This window comes from Protomyctophum bolini, assembly GCF_963924005.1.
Source record: "Protomyctophum bolini genome assembly, chromosome: 7".
Classification (NCBI taxonomy): domain Eukaryota; kingdom Metazoa; phylum Chordata; class Actinopteri; order Myctophiformes; family Myctophidae; genus Protomyctophum; species Protomyctophum bolini.
The window spans coordinates 25923175-25947443 of record NC_137868.1 but is presented as its reverse complement, the minus strand read 5'-3'; the positions used below and the strand labels follow the sequence as shown (position 1 = coordinate 25947443).

Genomic DNA, 24269 nt, shown 5'->3' with positions numbered 1-24269 from the left:
GAAGGAAGATTTGTTCCTTTTAACAGACAAACTTTCAACTACATTGAAAGTCCCTAACAGAGTGGAAACAAATACAATTATACTAACCTCACTACACTAACCAAAAATACAATAAATGTAATTCAAACTAAATGACTATCAAACACCCCTACAGGATGGTAAAGCAGGGTTTCACATTACATAGGGAAATACAAAAGTATGAGAATTTAGGAACTGACTATCAAAATAAGAGTAAATACTAAAGGTTACTTAAGAACTCAGAGCTGACATGAAACTGGGATAACAAAATAACTTACTCAAAGGAACTGAAGACAAACTAACAAACAAAATACCAAAGCAAACAAAAGAAAGGGCAACATGGGTGGAGGATAAGAGGGATGGAGTCTCTGCTGCAGAAGTAAGCTGTCATCCTCACAGGCTCCTCGTCAGGACAGACTGAGCACTTTTATAGCCGGCAGGGCCATTACCCAGCTGGGAACCAATGAGGAAGAAGGGGCAGGTCCAGGTAGGACCTGTCAATGATTGCAGCCACCTGCTTTCAAGTGACAGCACCACACCCATTCTCTACACTCTCCATTCATGACCTTAGAGAACACAAAAGGAAAACAATAGACACAGGCCACCAACCTATCAATTATTCCCAAATTATCCAAATACAAGAATAATAATCATAAGCGGTCCGTAACAGTGCTGTCCAGGTAGGGAATGAGATATTACCCCAGGTAACAGAGTTTGTATCTCTGGGTTTTGTTCACGAGTGAGGGGAGGACAGAAGGAGATCAGCCGTTGAATTGGAGCAGCAGGGGCGGTATTGCGGTCGCTGTTGTGACGAAAAGAGCTGAGCCAGAAGGCAATGCTACAGAGTTCTTACTCAAGTGTGGGTCATGATCGAAAGAATAAGGTCGTGAATACAAGCGGCTGCAATGAGTTTTCTTCCATGGGTGGTTGACAGCTCCATTAGAGATAGGGTGAGAAGTTCAGTCACGTGAGAGAGACCGAGTAGAATCGCTGCTTCGTCTGGAAAAGAGCCAGCTTAGGTGGTTCGGGCATCTGGTTATATGCCTCGGGCGTCTCCCTAGGAAGGTCCTCGAGGCACGTCCCACTGATGGGAGTCACTAATGTTGCTCTGGAGAGGGAAGTCTGGAGCACTCTGGTGGAGTTGTTGCCCCCGTGACCCGACTACGGATAAGCGGTTGAAGATTGAGAAATGTAAGAATTTGTTTTGGTTTAATTGCACTTCATTTGCACAAGCTGTTTTTGATGAATCATTGTGCACTGTGCGGTCAGTCGTATTCTATTTGCCATGTTATTTCTCCTATCAGTGTAATAATTAAAAATCAATAGCCAACTTGACAAATGTCATAACTCTGTCATTTCTCAACCGTTTCGGAGGCGGGGCAACTCGCTGCAACCGGCCTGTCCCCCTGGGCGCGTTCCTGGGGGTCTGGATGTTCCGGGGACCCCCACATGGTAACTAATCATTTCTGTACCGTTTCGGACGCAGAGCGGCTTGCCAGAACCGGGCCGGCAGTGCCCGGCACCCTGGGCACATTCCTGGAACCTGGGCACACTTCCTGGAACTTCCCGGGGACCCCCACACGGAGTTGCACCACTCACTTCACACGGGTGTGATTTTTTCTGTTATTCAGGATATATTGAAGATACAAAATCAGCTGAGTTTGGTTTTGTTTTGCAATTTTTGGGGGGTTGACCTTTTTTCCATAGATTGACTGACTGTACTATAGCTCTAACTCACAAAAACGATGCCTAAACTAAACGCCCCATAATCAGCGACCATCGACTCCCAGGCTCAGCAAAAAAGTTAGTCCCCCAAAGAAAATCACAGCCTGGCATCGCCTGATGACGACTGTTCCGCTGTTCGCGTCACTGTGTGACGACAGTAAATAAGGAAGCACTTGTGCCAACAACAGAACCCCTAGTAAAGAGTGAACACTACAGCCTTGAACGCCTCGTCGTGAGTGATGGCCACCGCATCTGCAAAACGACGAGCGAGGAGGACTGCGGTCGGAACGAGGAACGAGTTTCGCGTTCCTCCGAAGGAGTGCGAAATGTGCGGGGCCAAGATGTCGGGAAAAGACAAACACCGAGCATGTGTCCTCTGTCTGGGACCCAACCACGCTCTCAGAGGGCTACGTGAAAGAGGTGCTTTCTGCCTCCTCTGCGGTGATACGGAAACGAGATACCTCCGTCGACGGTTATTTCGCTCTCGCGAAAGGCAAGACTTCACCTCGGATCTATCCCTGGCTATCATCAAGGACAAGGACCAGGAGTCTGGGCCACCGGAGCCCATTCCCCAGCTCGCACAGAGCACCTCCCCAGCGCGCAGCTCGGGACTGGGAATGGACTACATGGACAGCTCTGCTCTCCCAGTCTTCAGTAAAGGCGCATCCATCACGACGATGTCTTCTCACTCTGATCAACCAGTTGAAGGGGATCACTGATCCAATCATTGGTAATATTCGATAAGAACCCAGTTCCTGCTAGCTGTCTTATTCCAACTGATATTTGCTGAGACACTTTTCTCATGCTCGTTGTGTAATGTGTATGAACAGGACTTCACTACGTGCGGGAGTACCGCAGCCCCACTGAATCTGCCCCACCACACTACCAGTGTAAGCTCTGTGGGGTGCGTGCCATGTCCCGTTTACAAAATGATGAAATGTTGGCCCATATCAAGGGCTGGAGACATGGCTTTAAATACATAGTGAGTGTGACGCTTCCTCATTTGGTTGTTTTCTTTTTACATTGGATTTGTAGATTTTGAATTTTACAAATTGACAACAAAATCACACACTTTTACCCCCTCTATCCATCCCTGTAGTAAAACAAAATACGGTTGTTTTACGGTTGTTTGTCAACAAGTAGTTAACAGTTCCTTGCGGTGTTGTGTTCACAGAAGCATGTATACCCAAATAAGATCACCTGTGAAGAGGAAGATGCTGAGAGAAGCGCTAAAATTAGGAAGAGCATTAGAGAGATTGCAGCAGAGGTTGAGCAGGCTGAGGGAAGGGGTCAACTCGAGGTGAGTGCAGGCACCAGGGTCAAAGACTTTTGCTTGGATACTGCAATTTTGTATGCAGCCACATTCACAGCATTCAAATGTTATGTTGCTTTATATCCGATTATTATTGTTGTAACAATACAATACATTATTATGGTCCCCTCTCCTTTGTGGTATTTTCTGTCACAGTACATTTGCACATAATGGTACATGAAATTTGTCCTCTGCATTTACCAGGGAGCAGTTCATTGTTAAGTTTTTAGATCAGGGACACTTGAACACATGGACTGGTGCCAGAGGGGATGCACCTCTACTAGTTATTGCGAATACTGGAGTGGTCGCCCTTTACCAACTCGCCCGGGCGTACAGCCTGGTATTCCTAAATATAAACTATGCTTAAACGGTCAAACCTAACCTTATTCCGATCCTTAACCTCAGTAAAACTGCCAAAACCTTACCCTATTCCTAAAGTTTTACCCCAGTAAAACTATGCCTAACCCTAAACTTATTTCAGTTATTATTCTCAGTAAAATAAATGCAAAAGCGCCACACCTAGCGGTCAGTGTGAGGTCGGCGGGAAAACCCCGTTTATAGCGTTTACATGGATGGCCATTGACCAACAAGATCATTCTCTTGGGATAAAATGACACGTCACAAACTTGGTGCTTGATCAGAAAATATGCTTTGATTACACATTCATTACTGTATATAACAATGATTTCAACCAATCCTGATTCCTGTTTTGTGATTTTAGGTTATCCTCAAAGAGCCCTGCGATGTCCCTGCCTTTAAAGGACTCCGTAAGTGTCTTTCAAGGGACCATACCAGTACATTTTGCCCTTTGACTATCAGCTCAGTGCTGACCATTTCCGTGTGTGTGTGTGTGTGTGTGTGTGTGTGTAAATGCCCCCACTCAGATTTGAGACTGGGGTTTGATTCCTCTGTGGTGCCAGCGGATGTGTGCAGAACTGGGAAGGATGTCATGTTCTTCATGTATTGGCCACTTTATTTGGGCACTCCTGGTGAAATTGAGTGGCTGGTAACTCCATATTTATCGGAGGAGACACTTTACTCTACAGCACCCTCTCCAGAGTCCAGACCAAACTGTAGAGGTCGGTATTAGCCTCGCGTAGCGATACTAATATCACGGATATTGGTCTCGTCGCTCTCAGCATTCCATTTTTTCCAGCGGCTCTGCCCCATATCTGCATACTGGGCCCTGGTTGCTTCGGCTGTGAAGTCCTCCCACAATTGAGAGGGGCCAGACTTAATCTGCCTGGGGCAAGACTCAAGCACAGAAGTCTGACGTCAATATCGGTAGAGGGCGATAAATTCACAGGTTCATGTACATTTTATTTGCATTGTAATCCCCATAGGGGGATTTTAGATCGCCTCTTAAGAAAAATAAACAAATCATCCTGGCGGCAGGCCGTTTCATTCATATGGATATGAACAATCAACTGACTGAGAGAAAACGCTTGTGTTATGTTACTGCTGCATCACGATGATGACCCAATGTTATTCTCCATAGAGAAAAACTTCTGTGAACCAGGGGATGAGCGAGTGACGTCAGGCGCTCTATATGCACTGCAAAGGCAGATGAAGGCTAGCTATGCGAAGCTAGGTCGGCACAGCTCGGCAGACAATACAAATTAGAATTGCATAACCACATGTGATTATTAAATGTGTAAAGTAATGTATATTTTAATTTTGTTTGTAAAACATTCATTGCTCCAGGGAAGCAATATTAGTATGGCTAATGGCTAGCATTTTCCTTTAATGCATCAGTCATCTATGAATTGGATTGTTCCTGGATTGATCCCAGCTGGCCCAAGTATTGCACGCTCTACAGTAGTGTCATGAGCAAGGCACTGAACTCTTAGTGTGTGTGAGAGAGAGATGCATACATTGTAAAGAACTTTGATGTTTATCCCCCCGTGTGCAACCAGAATTTCAAGGCTGCAAAATGGGGGTGCACAGCACTGCACACGCAGATCCGACATGCGGAAATCACCCATCACTCCCGACATACATTGCCTCCCGCGTGCGGTTAGGGTTTTGGGTAGGGTGTCGGTCTGACAGTCGGACCAATGAACTAAAGCCTGTACCCGAAAGGTGTTCTGAAACTGTGCGTTTGAAAATTGTGATGGTGTCATAATACCTGATTTGTTGTCAATGGGCTAAAATATACAAAAAACATCCACATGGTCCTTTAAGTGTTTTTATTGTGAACGTCTCTCTGGTCTTTCATTATTTTAGAGTCTGTTATTCCTAAGGCGATGCCCCCAATGGGTCAAGGGATGGGACCGATTGGACCAAGACTAGGTCTGTAATTTATTGTTAAGCATGTTCCTCATGTCATGTGATATGTAAATTACTAAATTTAGCCTTTCTCCCACATTGCATGAGTAAATATATTAAACTCTTACAGGGGACAGGTTTCCTGGAGAGTTTCCTCCACAAGAAGGCCCAGTGCCCAACTTTAAAATGTGGGCGTCAAGAACCAGCTTTTGGTGGGTATGCAGCCAGACCTGATTCCACAGAACTCGATATGGGTCCAAGACAGTTTCCAGACGGCATGATGGGCCATCACCATGGGGGTGGAGATGGTTTTGGACATAATGGCAGAAGAGATGACTTTGGGATGAGTGGTCGGCATGTTGATGGCCCAGGAAGGCGTTTTCCGGATGAGTTCAAAGGCAGCCAAATGGGGAGTAGTTTGTTGGATAAGCCAACAGATCGGCCAGGCTCGATGGTATCCAGACTCGAGCAGCCTCCAGTCAACCTTTCTCAATTTTCTGGTGGGTGTTATAAATGCCATAAAGATGGCTTCAGTGTAAATTGTGATTCATGAATAATTGTAATAGTGTGGAATGTGTCCAGAATACCTTCCGAATAGAGAATGAGAGCGATGCCAAAATTGTGCAAGAGCTGATACAGAAGTTAACGGATGTGCTGATCGATTACAGGCTGAGGAGTGTATCACGATTCCACGGTATGAAACGTTTCTAATGCAGGACACTTCTGCTCCAGATATACCAAGAACAGTGTCAGGAACATGTTCTCTAACCATCCCCATTTTAACCTTTTTTTTTTTACATTTTGACTAAGGACTCAAAATGTCTACTAAAATTGTCAATGTTTTTTCTTTGTTGCAGGTTCAACTTCCTAGTATGAGCAGCAGTTTGAACAACTCATCAGTGAGTTCCCTGGGCAACTCATCACCTCCCTCCAGAATGCCCGGTGCTGGAGATCGCTACTCAGGAGGCCTCTCAGGTATGTCTTTATGAAGTCTGCAGGTTTACAATGTTACCTTAACCAAGCATACAGTATATGGTAGGAATAAGTCACATTTAACTTTTCATTATGGTCTTTACAGGTTCATCAAGGTACTCGGATGGCCCATCAAGGTTCTACAACTGAACTATTTTGACTCATCAGATGTTTGCCACAAGAATAAAAACAATGTTAACATGATTATAATGCATATATTCAGTTCTGACATGTACAGTACAGCATATCGTCTTTCTTACTTCCCGTTTTTTACATGTTTTGCTTTTAAAAATGTGTGTACTTTAGACATACAAAGAACATTTGTAGTTAGAGCTATCTGTTAAAGATGTGATGCACACTTCCCGATTCAAATAATTTGAATCAAACCTTTTTCCCAATATTTATTTTATTAAAATACAAAGAAAATAAAAAAAGTTTTTATACAGTGAGTGCAAAATGAGTAGTGAGTGACTTGGCTATCTATATTTAACTGCTGCTTAAGCATCTGCACACATTCTGACTGCAGCATTGATAGTCCTCCAAACAAAAATGATGACTGGTTTATTACGATAAAGGTACCGCATCTCTGTTTTGAGATACAAAAAACTGCCATGGAGCCTAATAAGTATACTGTATATCAAGATGCAATGTCCCAGAAATGTAAGGATTTGTTTTGGTTAAATGCACTTCATCTGCACAAGTTGTTACTGATGAAGCAGTAACACTGATGTACTGATGAAACACTGCCACAGTTTATTTCTGTCTCTTTGTGAAGGGGTTTTTGACCAAAATGTCTTGCATCTGCTTCAGATTTATGCTACTCAGGAGAACCTTTGTCCCGAGAAAGATCCGACCATGCAGGCTCTTAGCCAATGTTGCATGCTTCTCTGATTTAAACTGAAGTACAGCCTCCCCGATACCATTGCCGTTTCTGTCTTGCATTACAAATATATTGTCCATCTTTAGTGTATATCCATGGAAAAAATCTCTTATTTGATTCTTATCCACATTTGCTGGCATGTTTCTCACATATACACATGTTTGTTTCTCCAAACTCGCACTGTTCAACATGGCCTCCATGTCCTTTCTGGTGATTGCAGAGACCTTAATGGCCTGAGAAGATACATGGCAGCCACTGAGATTCAATGCATACTCATAATCGGCAGCATCGTCAAATAAAATAAATAATGTGTCCGTCCTCTGGCCAGTTCTGTCAAGCAGATGCCATATTTTGTTGTTTGCAAGGTTGTTGCATTGAAACAACTCTTTCACGTCTGTTTTTATTATGTTTGTCGGTAGTTTACTGACCATGATGCAGTACTCCATAGTTTGGGATCTGTTACTTGTGGAAGCACGGTCAGATCCAGACTTTTGTGACTGTAAAGGTAGGCGGTCTGCAAAACGTTTCTTGGAATTCACTGTATGTGCTGTTCTTTGCCCATGTGTTTTTTGTAGGGGATCTCGTTTGGGGTTCATACGACCCCAGATTCGTTTTCTGTGGGGTTCATTTTCTGTTCCTGTGGGCACTGGCGGTTCACACATTTCGTCAGAATTATTAGAGAGCTTCTCACAATCCTCTACAGCACCGTTCCACATTTTCTCAGATGCGCCACGGACTTCCACACAGAAGGAGCCAAGGTGCTGTTGATTGAAGGCCAGCGCATCATGTCCATCCTGGAAGCCTGCAAACTTCACAAGGCAGCCACGTTTAAGGCCCAACTTCACATTCACTATTACCTCCTGAACCTGCAGCCCTTTGAAGAAACTGCAGACATCTTCTTTTGTAACACATGCTGGTAATCCAAATAGCCTGGCATAGCCTGGTCTTGAACTGAGAACTTCCTCTGGTGTCCTATACTCACTGGCATAGCCTGGTCTTGAACTGAGAACTTCCTCTGGTGTCCTATACTCACTGGCATAGTCTGGTCTTGAACTGAGAACTTCCTCTGGTGTCCTATACTCACTGGCATAGTCTGGTCTTGAACCGATAACTTCCTCTGGTGTCCTATACTCACTGGCATAGCCTGGTCTTGAACCGATAACCTCCTCTGGTGTCCACAACTCATCAAGTACAGCTGTACGCTCAGAGTTAGGATTAAAGTTAGCTGCCTCATTGGTAGAGAGCTGCCCTTGCATGGCAGAGTAGATCTCAGATGAAGCCACAACTGCATCATATCGATGTGAATTGTGGGGGGGTGGATCTTCAGGAGTAGAAGTTGGTCGGGGCCTCTTGGCAGAATGCTGTGGGCGCCGAGTTTTCTTCTCCAACTTTGACTTCATCTTGTGTTCCAACTCTGCAATGCTACTTGTGTACAGAGTGACTTTAGAGCCTTTGATACAAGTACCAGAGCGATGCAGGGCAAGCTGCCCATTCCTCTCAGAGGTGAATACAATGAACGCTTCTCCCAAAATTCCGCCTACAATACATACTCTGGCGATGTTGAGTCCCTCAAAGAATGTCCGTATGTCTTCACTCCTGGCCTTCACGTCCAGGCCTTGTAACCGCAGTATAATATTGGTCATTTTTTCCACATAACAGAAAAGATCTGAAAGTAGAGAAAACAAACGGTGCTATTAAATCAAAATATACTGCACAACCCATCGGCATCCCATGCGAGGCCCAGCCCACGGAGGGGGGTGCAAAATATGCGATTAATAATAACTCACCACAATGGAACCACAACAAATCTAAATGTCCTTACGATAACCACGTGCAGGACGGTTAGTCGTTGTAACAATAGCGAGACGCCGCGTGTCGTTTGGCTCTATGCTGTGAATGATATCCTCCGCATGTGATGCATAGCGATCCGACTGCACGAACAAACAAAACAGAACTACAGCGCGCTGCTGCTTTGGCGCGGAAATATAGCAGCGCATGGAGGAAGTGACGCATGTGTTCGGCTAGAAGGAAGGAATTATGGGTAAATAACAGGAAGTCTGTTGTTGTGTTTACCATGGCGACGGAGACGCTACTTGTTCAAATCTGTAGACTGGCTCTAATGTTGTTTGTTACGATAGAATTGCGCCCACTCCGCGGCCAACAGGTTATTGTTTCTTTACAAAGACCTTCAGACTGTAGCGTGGAACAGTTCTTCGACATCTCCAGTCTGTCATGTGAAAACTGCGGCCCAAATCAGCGGAGGAGTACAACAGGCAAGTCACTACTACTGTGTCTACTCCATTAAAACCCGTGTCCCCGTCCGCAACATGGTCACGGCGCGACTCGCGACTCGCGAGTAAACATGCATGCAGGATGATGCAGCAGCAGCAGCACCGTTCTGAAAACGTTTTTCTAAACGCCAAACTCACTCAACTGTTAGTGGAAAATGTTACTTTACATTTAGGCCAGATCATCTATAACTAATCAAGTAATCATCTAGCCCCGCAAGCAGAACCCGAATGTAGTAAAGTGTCTGACACTTTTATGACTTTACTGCATTGGGTCCTGCTTCAAGTGGGGCTGTCGCCAGTTACGCACAAACAAATACAATGTAACACGCCATGAGACGGACTTCTGCGCGCTTTGACCATGGTTATTCATGTATTGACTTACGAATGTGCGAACTATAAGTACCTTACATACCATACCGACACATCTCCTGTGTCGCGGAAGCCGTTAAGTATTTTTAATCCATGATTGATTAAAAATGTCGCTTCTTCCTACCTTGTTTATTGACACCTCATTGTACCGCCTATCTGGCTAGCTAGTGGTGCTACAGCTATGACGGAGCAGATCAAAGGCAGGGACATAGCCCGCAAAGCCAACCGCACATCGGGAGGCGGTACAATAAACGGTAAATAAACAAGAAGAAATCAAAGCGACATTTTTAATCAAACATGGATTAAAAATACTTAACGGCTTCCGCGACACAGGAGATTTTATCAGAGGTATGTAAGGTACTTATAGTTCGCACATCCGTAAACAAACACAATAAAAAGCGTCCTAATTCCGCGCCGATGGACTAAACGATGAGTGTGTGTATATCCGCGTCCCAACAATCGCATTGAAAAATCTTAGCTTGACCAGGAACCCTACGGGTCAGCCCGGTTCGGTTCGGATTGGGCTGACCCAGGGGGTTCCGAGAGGGGCTAGTAATCATCTAGCTCTGGTCTGTCCATAGCTCTAATGCCTTCATTAGGCATTAGAGCTATGGATCAACGTATTAGAGCTATGGATCAGAGCTACCTAGCTAGCCTAGATGATTAGTTTGCATATGATTAAATAACTTTAATGTAGTGGTTTGTGACAGCTTTAGAGATGTAGCTAATATAAACTATAACATTATAAATCGAGTAATTTAAGGAAAGTTAAATCACAAGTCATTCTACTGTTAACCAGTGTACATTCCTCCATAGGACTGGGCTGTGAATGCCAAACTGGATACCGAGTTATTACCACTGATGGAGCATCCATTACTTGTCTGCAATGCCCCACCACCAAGCCTGTATGTTGTTTACCTTTAATATTGTCTTTATTTATTTCACAAAACACAGTGACAGTCCATGTATCTGTCCTAAGTATCTGATCCGTTGTCTAGGCAGTAACAGAGGATGGGTTTGCGTGTATTCGCTGTCCTGGAAGTGTGAGTGATGATGGGATGTGCAAGTGTCCTCAAGGGACTGTTTTGGGTGAGTCACTGCTGATGACAACTGTCCACTAATCAATATTAAGTTTGCAATACATGATATTAATGTTTTCTTTTCTTTCTTTTCAGTGGAGAGAGGTGTTCAAGGAAACTATTTAGATGAGGCCAAGTGTGAGCTGTGTAATGGTAGTGACCCTGCTTTCTCAGTCCCAAACATCAACGGAGACAGGTAACAACATTGATAAAGCCGTAATGCCTAAGCCTAAGGTCTGAGCCATGACACTCAGTCATATAATAATACACAATCCTCTGAATGTGGTTACTGAGTTATTTTGGTTTATTTGATCAATGGCTGGTGGCACTGGTGTAGTCTACGAATATATGCTATATATACACACAGTGTAATGTATATATATATATACACACAGTATATTCAAACCGACAATTTTGAAAAGATAGTACACGCTCTGTAAACACAATTATTAGTGTACCTGATACGCTGGACACCACTGTCACCACCACTGGGCCAAGTAACCTCATGTCCCGTGGCCAACACTCAAAGCAGCTCCAAAGTATAGTGAAGTCACATGGTGATTACTATTACAAACTGCAGAAAATCAGGCACGTGCATGAGCATGTGCACATGCCATGCATGATGGAATAATTATGGTATGCCCTCTGAAAAAAACTACAGCACTGGCTGGTGGCAGTTCTAACTCTGATATGCTTTTTGCGTCAGCCTCTGTTGAATCAATTTTCTGAAACACCCTTTCAGGTGTGAGAGATGTCAGGCTTCCTTCATTAACACCACCTCTTCCTGTGTGTGTGGCTCCCGTAATATCCTGGTGAGTTCAGTTTACCCTCTACCTCTCACATGGAATAAGTGAGTATATCGTATATCATTTAACAACTGCCTGTGCAAAATGTGTGTTGTGAATCTATGTATTTTCCATGTATTTTCTCAGGCTGGAGGATTGTGTTTTCACAGTGAAGTGAAACTCCCCTCTAATGTAAACCCTACTGTCAGCTTTGCTGAGTTGGTGAGTTTCCCTTCACCTTTCCCTCACTACTTTTGTGTTCCTCAGCCTTTTTACAATACTTTGATGCTGTGTTATATTTCTCCTGTAGACTGTGCAGTCAGCATGGTTCCTCAAAAACTTGTACTCTTCAGCTGCAGCCTGCCTTGTAAGTACCACCTTTCTCCATTTCTGCAAATGTTTTAACTGTATATAACTAGAACAAAGCAGAGATCCGGACACACTCAATGTTAAAAAGGAGGAACACTTTATTGAACCGACATGTTTTGACCTATACGGTCTTCATCAGGGCTATATTGTATATAACAAGTAGTTCTGTGTTCACAGGTCTTCTCCAACCTGACAGCATGCCAAGCTTTGGGGAACATGTGTGTAATGAACATGCACTCCTTCACTAGTGTGACCAGTGATGCTGCTGCTGCATGTGGTCTTTTTAACACCGTCTTCAGATCTACTGCTGCTTTGGGCTCTACACAGGACATCTCTTATTGGTAATGATGGTCTTAAGACCAAGCCTGCCCCAGACCTTTTGTTCATTGACTAACTATGTTTCATTTCCAAACTACTTTTTATTTGAGTGTTGTGATTAGCAATTTAGATGAATCTGTGCATTGCATATACATTGAGAAGTAAAAAGGGGAAAATGTTTAGAGAACTAAAGAAAAATAATTAATATCGATAAGTTGTCCCAACAGATTTAGTCACACTGAATCACCGTTGTGTTTTTAGGAGAGCCAATCTGCCATGGATTTACTATGGAGATCAACCTGGACTGGCCGTTCGAGTGCTTCAGACGGATCCGTTACCAGTTGGATTCAGTTTCAAAGGAAGTGGCAAGGTTAGTCGTGATCACATTCACATATCCATGACTATCTCACACACACACACACACACACACACACACACACACACACTCACTCACTCACTCACTCACTCACTCACTCACTCACTCACTCACACACACACACACACACACACAGAGCATGAGGAAAACCTAATGCTCTGTTCCATAAATGAATCTGCAAAACATTTTACATGGTTGATTGAAGACTAAATCAACCATATATACTTATTTGTTTTTAAATCTCTCATGGTATAAATAATGTCCTTTGATCATATTTATTTTCCTGTCTGTCAGAACACAGATATTAAGCTGCTGGCTGCTGTTTATAATGCCAGAGGAGAGTTCCTTAGATGGGAGAAGATAGGAGGAGGCAATCTGCAGGTAAACCGTCAAAGAGATCATAATTAATATCAATATGTCAATCTAGATATATATGTTTTTTTTAATGGATGGCATATCTGATTTCTAACTACATTCTAATAATTGTACATTATTTCAATGAAAGTAGTAATATTATGCAAATATGAAAATGCTTACAGTGACAAGTGTTTCCGGGTGGCCAATGGTGTAGCTCCAAAGCAGCTTCACCAGTTGCCTTCCTAACACCATCCCAATTTCCTCCATTCACCCTTAACTAGCCCGCTTATACAGTTGTAAATTATCCATCTTTAGGACAGCTCCTCTCATAAAAGTATATATTTGTATGGTAGAATAATATTCAAGTTATAAATATATAACTGTTTATGTACAAGACTAGCTTATTTTAACATCATTCATCAATTGGATAAACTGTATCATCACTGAGGATAAGCAAGGTGTCCCTCTTGGGAAAGCTAATCATCCCAGATCAGACGTTGAGTTAACAGAAGCAAAGCAACAATACTAAAAAGTATTAGTAGTTGTGGCATCTGTGAATTACTGTAAAACATGTCTGTCTGTCTGTCCTCATCCTCTGTCCCAGCTCTGTCCTGACACTGCCACTAGACTGAAGGCAGCCTATGCCTTTGGAACTACCTACCAACAGAGCGTGAGTCTCCTTTTATAATTTATATGCAAGGCAATAATGCAATTTGTTCTATAGAGTATATAATATGGTTTTCTCACAAATGATGGGGGTGTGTCTTGTGTGTGTAGTGTGATCTTTCGGTAGCAGAACTGCTGCGTGCTCATCCAGAGCCATTATTCTATGACGTGTTCATGGAATTCAGTAAAGGGGAGGACAGGAGACTTCTTCCCCTCCCCACTCTGGTTCTCAATCAACAGTACAATGGACGGTTAATCAACCAAGGTAATGTCTGCGTGTGTCTGTGTGTGTGTGTGTGTGTGTGTGTGTGTCATCACATCTTCTAAACGTCATATTCTCCACAGAGAACATGAAGAACTGGTACCTGACTCGACGTATGTTTCTGGTTGACGCACTGAGTGGCAGAGAGAAGAGTCTGAGCTCTGTGCCAAAAGTAATTCGTGTTGCTAGCAGCATCAAAATACGGTGCGTTCTGTGACATATACACCTACTCCACATTTAGCAAAAGAGCAAATAAAATGCAAGTCTGTTTCTGTGAAATGTTAAGATGTGTATATTTGTGGTCATGTGTTTGTTGGGTAGGTTCCAGTTGGTTGCAGGAACCCAGGAGGGACAGGTGTTTCCCCCTCTGATGTCTGTGTCCTACAGAGATGTTGTCATCATAAACCCAAACACACAAACTATTTCTGTAAGCCAGTTTCCTTCCATTTCATTATCTTGACTGAATCATTCCTTCTCACCGGTAATACAAATTAATGTATTTGCAGGTGTCATTTGCTGTAGATTACGAGATGGACCAGAATGAGGCTCGTATGAAGACTGATGTGAGTGGAATGGACACTGTTAACCCATTTTGGACTGAGGTCGATTAAAAAAAAGGCTTCTAAATCCTAATAGTTTTCAGTTGTCCCAGAATTATCTCTATTGGGCCACGGGCCCCCATCTAAAAATATGTTGTTCCAGGGACACCCTAGAAGCAAATATTTTAGTTAAAAATGTTCTCTCTGAAATATATATTTGTGTGTGTGTGTGTGTGTGTGTGTGTGTGTGTGTGTGTGTGTGTGTGTGTGTGTGTGTGTGTGTGTGTGTGTGTGTGTGTGTGTGTGTGTGTGTGTGTGTGTGTGTGTGTGTGTGTGTGTGTGTGTGTGTGTGTGTGTGTGTGTGTGTGTGTGCGCGCTAACACCCCTGATGTCATTGTTGTAAATGAAAACCATAGAGAGGTGTTCATTCTCGAGGTCGGCTGTACCTTTGACTATAGCCTGGAAGAAGCCTTTCTAACCAAAGTGCTGAAGTATCAGCAGCTAATGCAGACCATCTCACAGCTAGGCTACAGATGTAAACTTTTAGTTTTTATCTTTGGCAGCCTAGGGCATGTGCATAAGTTGGTTGTGAGGGGCTTACAAATGGCCGGCCGCCCGGCCTTTCCAAAAGGAGAGCCAAGCAGTTAGCGAGGTATTGCTCAGTTTCAGCCATCATAGGAAGCCGCTCAATTTGGAGGAGGCGTTGTTTCCTTTATCCATGATTTATGTCTGCTGCCCTGTGTCCGACATGTCAGCTGTACTGTATGTAACGATGCTTTGCCGTCCATGCACGTTGTAACTGGCTGCTCTCCCACTGTCAAACTGCACTGGCAGTGTTTATGTCCTTTGTACAGTAACAAGGTATTCCTGTACTTCTCATTATGTGGACATAAATAAACGTGTGTGTGTGTGTGTGTGTGTGTGTGTGTGTGTGTGTGTGTATGTGTGCGCGCAGACAGCTCTAGGTGTGATGGGAGGAGTAGCGGTGCTCTACTCCTTGCTGAAGACCGTCAGTTGGAAAAGACGGATCGCCTCGCCTCTGGTTGACATCGAGGTACAGTAGTGGAGCCGATCCTTAATAACACCCAAGTTCTCAGACATCTTCAATTCATGAATTTGTGTTTCATTATCTCCACCAGGCCGATGGCCGGGGATTATGATTATGTTTGGATTATGTTTCCCCCCCATCTGTGTGTCCAGAGCTAATCTCACAAACTGCTCCACTGATTAGCGCAACACTGTTTGCACGCTGCTAATAGGCACATTTTTCAAATCTTCGAATCTAAGGGCACCATTTTATGTTTTGTCCAATCTTGAACCATAGGTTGTATAATCAAAATGTATTTCCCCTGTATTCCTTTGATCATGACACCACTCCTCCAAAATGTAATCCCATATTAAGGGGCCTCTGCAATTTCACTTAGGCCATTAGAGGGTGCCACATGTCAGAAACACAAATTGGTACACAGTTATTGGCTTCCACAAGGGGAGCCAAAGCCAAAGTGATGGCTGCAACCCACAATCCACACAGTCCTAAATAGGCTGCCTGTCAGAGTTATTTGCTGTCATGAGCACCCATTTCTAGTCTGCTAGTTTCTGCAGGCGACATTATACAGTATGACAAAGTATAATTTGTTTTTTTTAATCTGTCTCCCTTTGTGTTTCCATCCCACACAGACTATGTTGAAGTTCCTGTTGATCTATGCTGGTGATCTGGCTAATGTATTCTTTGTCATCACTGTGGGAACCGGACTCTACATGCTTATATTCTACAAGGTTAGATTGTTCTACTGTAACAGTTATTTCATTCAGAAAGACACTTTTAATGTACCTGACCCTACCTACTTTCCACAACCTTTTACCTATGCGCTTTTTATCACTCATCTTCTTCTTCTGCACTTCTACAGCAAAGAGTGATTCTTTTTGGTTTGTTGTTCATTCTGACTTGACTTCATTTTTTTTTCCTCTCTGCCATGCTCTCTCAGTCATTGGAGGCAAGTCTGTTTCTGCTTTACCTTTTCCACAATCTATTTCCCCCTGTTTTGCCTCTTTGTCTCAGTGGTTTGTTATGAACCCATAGGTTTCAGTGTAAATGTCATTGCCTGTTTCCATTATGATTTATCTTTGTGTATCTGTTTTTAGGCTCAGCATTTTGTATCTGTGCTGCTACCATTACCTGCTCAGGAGGAGCGATTTGTGACTTACATTGGCTGTGCCTTCGCTCTCAAGGTGAGTCCACCGTCTTAACAAATACATTGGTATTGCATAGGTGAGATGTGAAGAAGGGTGGGAATTTGGGAAGGGTTTCTCGAAGCTTAGCTAGCTGTAGGGTGTGTGATGGAAGATTCATATTAACATGGCAGCCATTGTGCTGTTTCGTCTTACTCGGGAGAGGGTGAGTATGGCCGCGTATGAGCCAAATGGCCATCTTGTGAAAATGGTACCATAATAATGCTTTTATATCTGTTTCCAGACAATACAGCTTCTCCACAAGCTGGTCCTACAGTTGTCGGTTGACATGTTCTTGATTGATTGGGAGAGACCACGAAGCAAAGGCAGCAGAACAATCCAAGGTACACCATACTACAGTATATTGCCCTACAAAGCCAAAGTGCAGTAACTAAAATAAAAGATAGATGGGTTTAAAAGTGTTTTCAACTGGTCAGCCAAATGAGATATTGGCATATTAGTGCTATTACACTATTCTGTTGCTCTTAAGGTAATTGTTTATCCCCCAAAATCACGAAGGCTAATATGACCTATGATACACAAATACGGTAAGTAAATGTGTCCAAAAACGTATTTACTGCACTTTGGCTTTGTAGGGCAGAATCTGAATCATCTTTATTGTCACTTCACAGTTTTACAAGTAAAAAAGTAGGTGAAAATCGTTTTTTGGGGTGGGTGGTAAGGAGATCAAGGCAGGAAAGGACATTTAGATCATATTTACTGAACTGCATGGATCTTGCTTTTTAGATTCAGAGGATATGATTTGTGTCTCTGGGATGGAATAAGGGTATTTCATAGGAAAAAGTAAATGTCCAGTTCTGTCTCTAGCAGTGCTATTCTTATCTTGTTATATTATGTTTGTACATAACTACTACCTGTATGTTACTACTTGTTTACTCATTGTCTCCACCAGGCCGAAGGCATGGGGCTAGAGTATGTTTTGCACTCCGTGTCCGTCTGTGAACAGCTAATCTCCGGCACCGTTAACCCGGTCAATGGGAAATTTTGCTCACACACTCCCTGGATGCCAACGATGAACCTCTGCCCCAAATCTTCCAGAACGGCCTGTTATAGCGCCACCAGGAGGCTGACTTTTGAAAAACACATTACTACTCCATATTCTGTCCAAAAATCTATAGTCATGTGTTCAAGATCTGTGGCCCTTTTTAAACAAAAAGCCTCAAATCATGAACGCAGCGTGCAATTTACGTGAAATCTTTCACAGATATATCCCACCCTTTTCACATTGGCCTGTTATAGTGCCACCAACCAATTGCCATCAATGGTGTAAGAACCATTGGCACCCTTTTCACATAGCGCCACCAGGAGGCCTCAACCTGACCTGGCCTGGTGAAGACCTGTATTTGTATTGTTCTACTCGTACCTGTATCTATTCTGTGTGTTCTACTGCTGTGCTGCTATAGCAACTGACTTTCACTCGAGGGACCAATAAAGATCTATTCTATCCTATCTATTAGCCACTGGGGAGCCAAAACGTGACCCATCTCCTGTCAGTATCTGGAGGACCTACTTTGTGGCCAACGAGTGGAATGAGATCCAAACCATCCGCAAGATCAGCCCAACCTTCCAGATCATGGCTGTACTTTTCCTACTTGAGGTACATCTTAGACCAGGTACATCTTACCCAGCTATGGGTAAATAGTAGGGGAGACAGACCTCTTTAGCTCGTGTCAGCAGCCTGCCTAGGAGAAGGAAACTCTGACTTAAAACCTACGGCCTGAGGACCTCTCTGTCACTGTCCCAGCTTGCTCGGCCATGGCAGATGAACTTTGGGCTTCAAGAGTGGGGCCAGTAGTATTGCGCACACTGCACTCCACTTAAAAACTCCATTGTGCAGGCCTGAAGGCAAATATCCACGTATATGAAAAGCGGGCCTCATCATGCACCAACGTTTCTGCAGCAGACGTGGACATCCGCCTCCCTAGATCTTCAGAGCTAGCCACTCCTATATACAGCTTTTGTCCACACACATCATATACCATTGACATATTTACCATTGACAATGAAAAGAGAAATTAGGTCATATGTGCCTCAAATATGACGTAAATTTGTGGCAACACAAACATTAAATGCCATTGACAATGAAGGGAAAATTTATGTCATATGTATACTAGCAAATCGCCTAACCAATCACATAAATTCAGTTGTTCATGAGATGATGTATAATGATGAGAGCGCCCCTCATTTCACACGGGTGTGATTTCTTTTCATTTTATTTTCATCCATGCAGACTCTTTTGTATTTCTGTCTGGCCTGTTTATGTGCTAACATGTTGCCACTTGCCCTGCATGGTCTAGGTGGTGGGTTTCTCCAATCTGGCCCTGAGGGACCCCTGGTCAGCGTTGGAGCGCCCTTCTCAGGCGTACATCCCTCCCTACAGCCTCATACTACGCTATGGTCTGGCAGCTACACTATGGCTGTGCATCGGACTCCTGCAGGTAAACCCCCACCTCCACAAAGAAATGGCAGGACGTGTGAATTTACTGGGATGTTATATTTGATATATATCTTTATTTACATTTGTCTATGAAGGTGATATTCTTCACTGTGATCCATGAGCGCTTTGTGGAAGACAAGATCCGTCAGTTTGTGGACCTCTGCTCCATCAGTAATGTAAGTACTAAGTAGCACTTCAAACCTCATTTATAAGTTTCAGTTTATATTCGCATTGTTTGCTTGAAAATGTATCGCATTGTTTGCTTGAAAATGTTATGTTAGGAAACTGACATAACCTGCAACTGTGATGTTACTGCATCTGTTTGTAGAGGTTTTGTTGTTTGTGCTGAAAGCGTTTGCTTATGTGTTTTTAGATCTCGGTGCTGTTGCTGTCCCATCGGTGTTTTGGATACTACATCCATGGGCGCTCCGTACATGGCCACGCTGATACTAACATGGAGGAAATGAACATCAACCTAAAAAGAGAGGCTGTACGGACAATGACAGACTGCATGCTCGAATATTAGTTACAATGTCATTCTATAGGAGGAGAGCTTACTAGAGTAGTGACACGTTCGGTAGGATTTGGGCTTATTTGGGCACCATCTTCCTGCCTACATGTAGGCTAGTAGGATGCTAGGCTACTTGGCTGCCAGTCTGTAGTTCGTAGGTTTGCTTGTCAGTGACGCTGGTGTGTACACTGTCACTGCAACAATACACCATCTTCCATCTCTCCTATCTTTGACTTGTCACAACTCTTCTACTCTATGGCTCTGGATCGACGGTGGTATTATTATTATTCGCCGTTAGAAAATGTTCGGGTGTTCTGATCTGATAGCCGCCCCGCCTCCCCTCACCTCGAAACAGTTCTCAATGTTTACATCTTACTTGACGAGAATACATGTGGACATATCCTTATGGAACCAGGGAGAGGGGGAAAAACACCACGAGTGATCAGGAGAACAGGAGCGCGGATTTGTCTGTATGCGATCTGACCATTATTATTTTGAATACTCGTTTGAGGACAGGTAGAGAGCAGCGCATACATGTGTTTCGAATGTTGCTGAAGGTTATGTTATTTTGTCAGCTGACACCCAAATCAAAGAAACCATACAGTGTGCATTTAATTATTTGATATCTCTGACAGTCAACGCACTGCGAGGGTACAATGGAAGCATAATTCTGACGGCCCGCGGTGGAATAGGCAAGTTGGGTTATCACGTTTATGTTATTTGTCATCTGACACCCAAATCACACAGTGTTTATTTAATTATTTTATATCTACAATGGTATATGTCTCCACAGTGAGGCTGGAAAATGTAGCCTAGCAGCCTACTACTCTAGCCTACTGGTAGGCAGGAAAATGGCAACCAGAATAACCCATTCTGAGCGAAACTCCTCCCTACGCTCTGGCCCTATAGTATTTCCAACCATAATATCTGCCTCTTTCTCTGTCCCAAGGAGTCCCTCTGCGGTCAGAGAGGGTTACTTCCGAACACCGACATCCAGACATTTCAGATCGCCATCACCAACCGCCTCCGACTGCAGTTTGACCGAATACGAGAACCACTCAGTAGGGTGCGTGCTTATCACTAATTACAATGTGGTGTATTATGAATCACATAGCATATTCATAACTACCTGGTTAGTCACAATTGTACATATAACTTTAACTCTGTATTTCTCCCTGATCTCACTCTAGTGTCTCACCAAAGTGCCTTAAACTGAAGTTTATTTGCATATCAATTGTTCCACAGGCAGGAAGCCAATTTCGGGCTGAAAGACAGTCATTCCAAATTGTAGGTTTCACCCTTTGACTTCTCAAGATAATTCTTGGGGAGTGATCTTTGATCTGATATTATCTTTAGGGTCTCTTTGAACATCTTCAGGATGCTTTCGCCTGGGGCTTTGGCCTTCCTGTTTGACTGATAAGTGACAGAGCCATGCTTTGGGGTAGTAGGCTAGCTATGCATTTTATGAGTACTACAGGGACTGTCACAGTTGGGTGTCTTTGATTAGCTGATTCCCCTGACACACACACACACACACACACACACACACACACACACACACACACACACACATATATATTGACCAATATAAAAAGCAAGCACCTTTGTTTGTGAGATAAAGCATGGGGGACACAGGGAGATTGGTTGGGAGTGAGAGAACGGATGAGACCATAATGGACAGGCTTGACCTGGCCTTAATGTGCTATACTATGGAAAGATGACTTTGTTATGCTGGTAACCCGATGTAACTATGGAAGATGCCTTGTTTGAATAAATGATGGACTTCGCCTGGGAATCGCAACTCATTTCGTGCTACATTAGGAAAATAAGGAAATAATCCACGGACCCCTGTAAGAAAAGATACAACAACAACTAAATCGACTGTTCTGCGATTCTGGCGGATTTAGCTCTGGACAGCAAATGGGAGTCTAGAGTCACAGAATTCAACCGCTCACCAATGTTGGTCGTTACAACTTTCTTGTATTTATACAAGACAACCTGTAATTAATTTTATTTAATAAGCCCCATTCTGTTGTGCAGCGTCATGGACCATCGCGGTTGGTGGACGCATCCTCTGCTAACCCCTTTGAGCAGAGTACCAGAGCCTACAATACAATGAACCGCTTTTTAGGATCCGTTATAGACCATGTTAGTACACACACACACACACACACACACAAATACACACTGAAATCAGCACAGCATTTGACTGAAAACGGAGTTACTGCAGCATTTAATTTTTTTTGTTTTCTTCTTCCCCTGTGCGGTGGTGTTTCCTTCAGGCTCACAAGGACATGGACTACATAGTAAAGGACAAGCTGATGCTTGAGAGGGTCATAGGAATGGAGTTCCTGGAGCCCAATGACAAAAGTATCTTCTATAACGGTACTGGTCTATGGCTTATACAGTATATCATGGGAAAATGAACTTTTCTCGTTAATACTTTTCATTGGTTAAATATTTGTAAAATCAACAAACAAGACATAACCACTTTCAAGCGTCTCAATTTCACTGCTTTTGCACAAGGTGTAAAATAGGCCAATCGTTTATTTAAAAAAGTGTAAAAAGATTATGTAGAGATTTCTGTACAACAATAACAATATGCTGAGTATGTGGGTGTGTAATTGCCCATGTGCGTATTCGCGTTTTTGTGTAAAATCCTTCTGTTTGTGTTCCTTCTCACCCTAGATGAGTCTCACTCCTTCAGTGACGTTCTGTTCTACGGGAACGAGGCCACGCTCCTAGTCTTTGACACCTTGTTCTTCTGTGTGGTGGACCTTGGCTCTCAGAGCTTTGTCCTGGCTGCTGTGCTCACATATGTCCAACAAACGGTCAGTACTCTATGCCAGTCATTCTCAAACTGTTTCATGTCAAGGACCCCCAAACTGATATGTATTTGGCCACGGACCCCCATCTGAAAGGGGTTTGTGCCAGGGACCAGCAGAAGAGAAAATAATTCTAAATGATTCTAAATCTTTCAAACATTTTCTATATTTTTTATTTTTTTTGCAGATGTACAAGCTCGCAGCACGGCACGAAGTGAGCTTGTAGATGTGCTATTTTTTAATACCTAACATATAATGGATAAAGTGGTTAGAATGATTGTGATGCTACGGTATATTAACTACTATATTAACTATCAATCATTTACCTGGGAACCCCCTCAAGGACCACTGGGATTTCCCGGATCCTACTTTGAGAAGCACTGTTATACACAGTAAAATGCTCAATGTTACCTTAAAGCTGCAATATTTACCTTTCATATTGCACCAGGGAATCGAACCGGAGTCTCCCGCATGACCACATTTGTACCGCTAGGGTGTTTTTCAGTTTTTTTTTTAAACTGACCCACCATTAATTCCTGAGAAGAGAGCCATGTTGCTATGTTTCTAAGCAACACGTTCCTGATAATATCCTTAAGTAATCTGTAATGGGTGTGTTGGTGCGTTAAAGGGGCAGAGATGGCATATGCGGAAGTACGGCAGATTCTGATATAATTCTTCCCCCGTGCCCTCCAGGGAAGACAGTTCTGTCAATAGGAGGGTTTTGTAAAAGCCTCGGGGGCACGTGACGTCGTGCAGACAGAACTACTTTTTCAATGTTACACTACATTCATGCTTCCCAATGAGCTCTTTGTCTTGTCGAAATACACATATGTCCCTTCCCCTCCGACCCCCAACCTCTCCACTATCAAGGTTTGCCTATCCGCTATCAAGGTTTGTAGAACACTGCCCCAGTGACACAGACAAGATACTGTACACATGTGTACTGTACAGTACAGTAGGCTAACACTGAAGCAGTGGTATTCCACTTCAGATTGAACTCAGGAGGGCAAAGCCAGCAATTAGTTCAAATAATGTAAATAGTGTCAGAAAAGATATACCTGGGCACTAAAGATGACTACCCAAATAAAACAAACTGAAGCACTCGACTGGTCTGCACATTCTTTATTGTTTGGCAGGGGTGACTAATTAGTCAAATGGAGAATTTTGCTTAGATTCATGCAAGTAGGGAAATTGTAAATAAAATAAATCTAATCTCATTCAATAATTCCAGGTATTTCGCTTGATCCGCAACGCTGTTGGGAGAAGAAACCTGGCAAACAAGACACTGGTGGATGAGAGGTTTCTCATATAGTTCCCTGCTCTTTAACTGAAAATGCCAATGTTGCTTAGAGGTTTGTGTAGAACATGCTTATTGTTTACAGCTTTTTCAGCTTTGTTTACGCATTTTGTACTTTTTAATCAAAAGTTGTTTTTCAAAACTTTCACTGATGTAAATATTCAATGTTTTGTACAGTTCTTGATTGTATGGGGATTGATTAAAGCTATGCGTTTTAATATTGCATGGTATGTCTACTGTCGTGTTTTTCATGCTAATACTTTTTAGATTTGTAACAATAATAGCAATACAACCACATAATCCTGCATTTTGGTCCAGGATTTTGATTTCAGCACTTGTAATTCTAATTCCAAAAGACCAACA

General features: G+C 43.1%; 3 protein-coding genes across 4 annotated transcripts; 2 read left to right on the top strand and 1 right to left on the bottom strand.

Annotated features, from left to right (window-relative positions):
• The first annotated feature begins 1985 nt into the window (after positions 1-1985).
• Positions 1986-6539, top strand: LOC308319104 (uncharacterized protein). The gene is made up of 9 exons (XM_080768964.1): positions 1986-2473; positions 2574-2725; positions 2918-3043; positions 3777-3822; positions 3940-4134; positions 5282-5347; positions 5454-5823; positions 6181-6298; positions 6402-6539. The coding sequence occupies exons 2-7, from the start codon at positions 2657-2659 to the stop codon at positions 5555-5557; spliced, it is 606 nt and encodes a 201-aa protein (XP_080625090.1). The 5' UTR covers positions 1986-2473; positions 2574-2656; the 3' UTR covers positions 5558-5823; positions 6181-6298; positions 6402-6539.
• rbm12ba (RNA binding motif protein 12Ba) lies at positions 6491-9114 on the bottom strand. 2 transcript variants are annotated; one of them, XM_080768963.1, is made up of 2 exons: positions 8998-9114; positions 6491-8841 (listed from the first exon to the last, which is right to left on the bottom strand). In XM_080768963.1, the coding sequence occupies exon 2, from the start codon at positions 8816-8818 to the stop codon at positions 7049-7051; it is 1770 nt and encodes a 589-aa protein (XP_080625089.1). In that variant the 5' UTR covers positions 8819-8841; positions 8998-9114; the 3' UTR covers positions 6491-7048. The 2 variants fall into 2 exon arrangements, with proteins under 2 accessions (XP_080625089.1, XP_080625088.1); XM_080768962.1 differs by having other exon boundaries at positions 8963-9106.
• A 148-nt stretch (positions 9115-9262) lies between these two features.
• tmem67 (transmembrane protein 67) lies at positions 9263-24129 on the top strand. The gene is made up of 28 exons (XM_080769232.1): positions 9263-9448; positions 10652-10740; positions 10834-10924; positions 11011-11110; positions 11657-11726; positions 11847-11921; positions 12010-12066; positions 12246-12409; positions 12648-12756; positions 13057-13143; positions 13724-13789; positions 13897-14050; positions 14131-14251; positions 14369-14474; positions 14554-14610; positions 15542-15640; positions 16264-16362; positions 16729-16815; positions 17060-17159; positions 18294-18433; positions 19134-19274; positions 19369-19449; positions 19647-19763; positions 20734-20850; positions 21825-21932; positions 22067-22169; positions 22473-22615; positions 23841-24129. The coding sequence occupies exons 1-28, from the start codon at positions 9295-9297 to the stop codon at positions 23919-23921; spliced, it is 2916 nt and encodes a 971-aa protein (XP_080625358.1). The 5' UTR covers positions 9263-9294; the 3' UTR covers positions 23922-24129.
• The last annotated feature ends 140 nt before the right edge of the window (positions 24130-24269 follow it).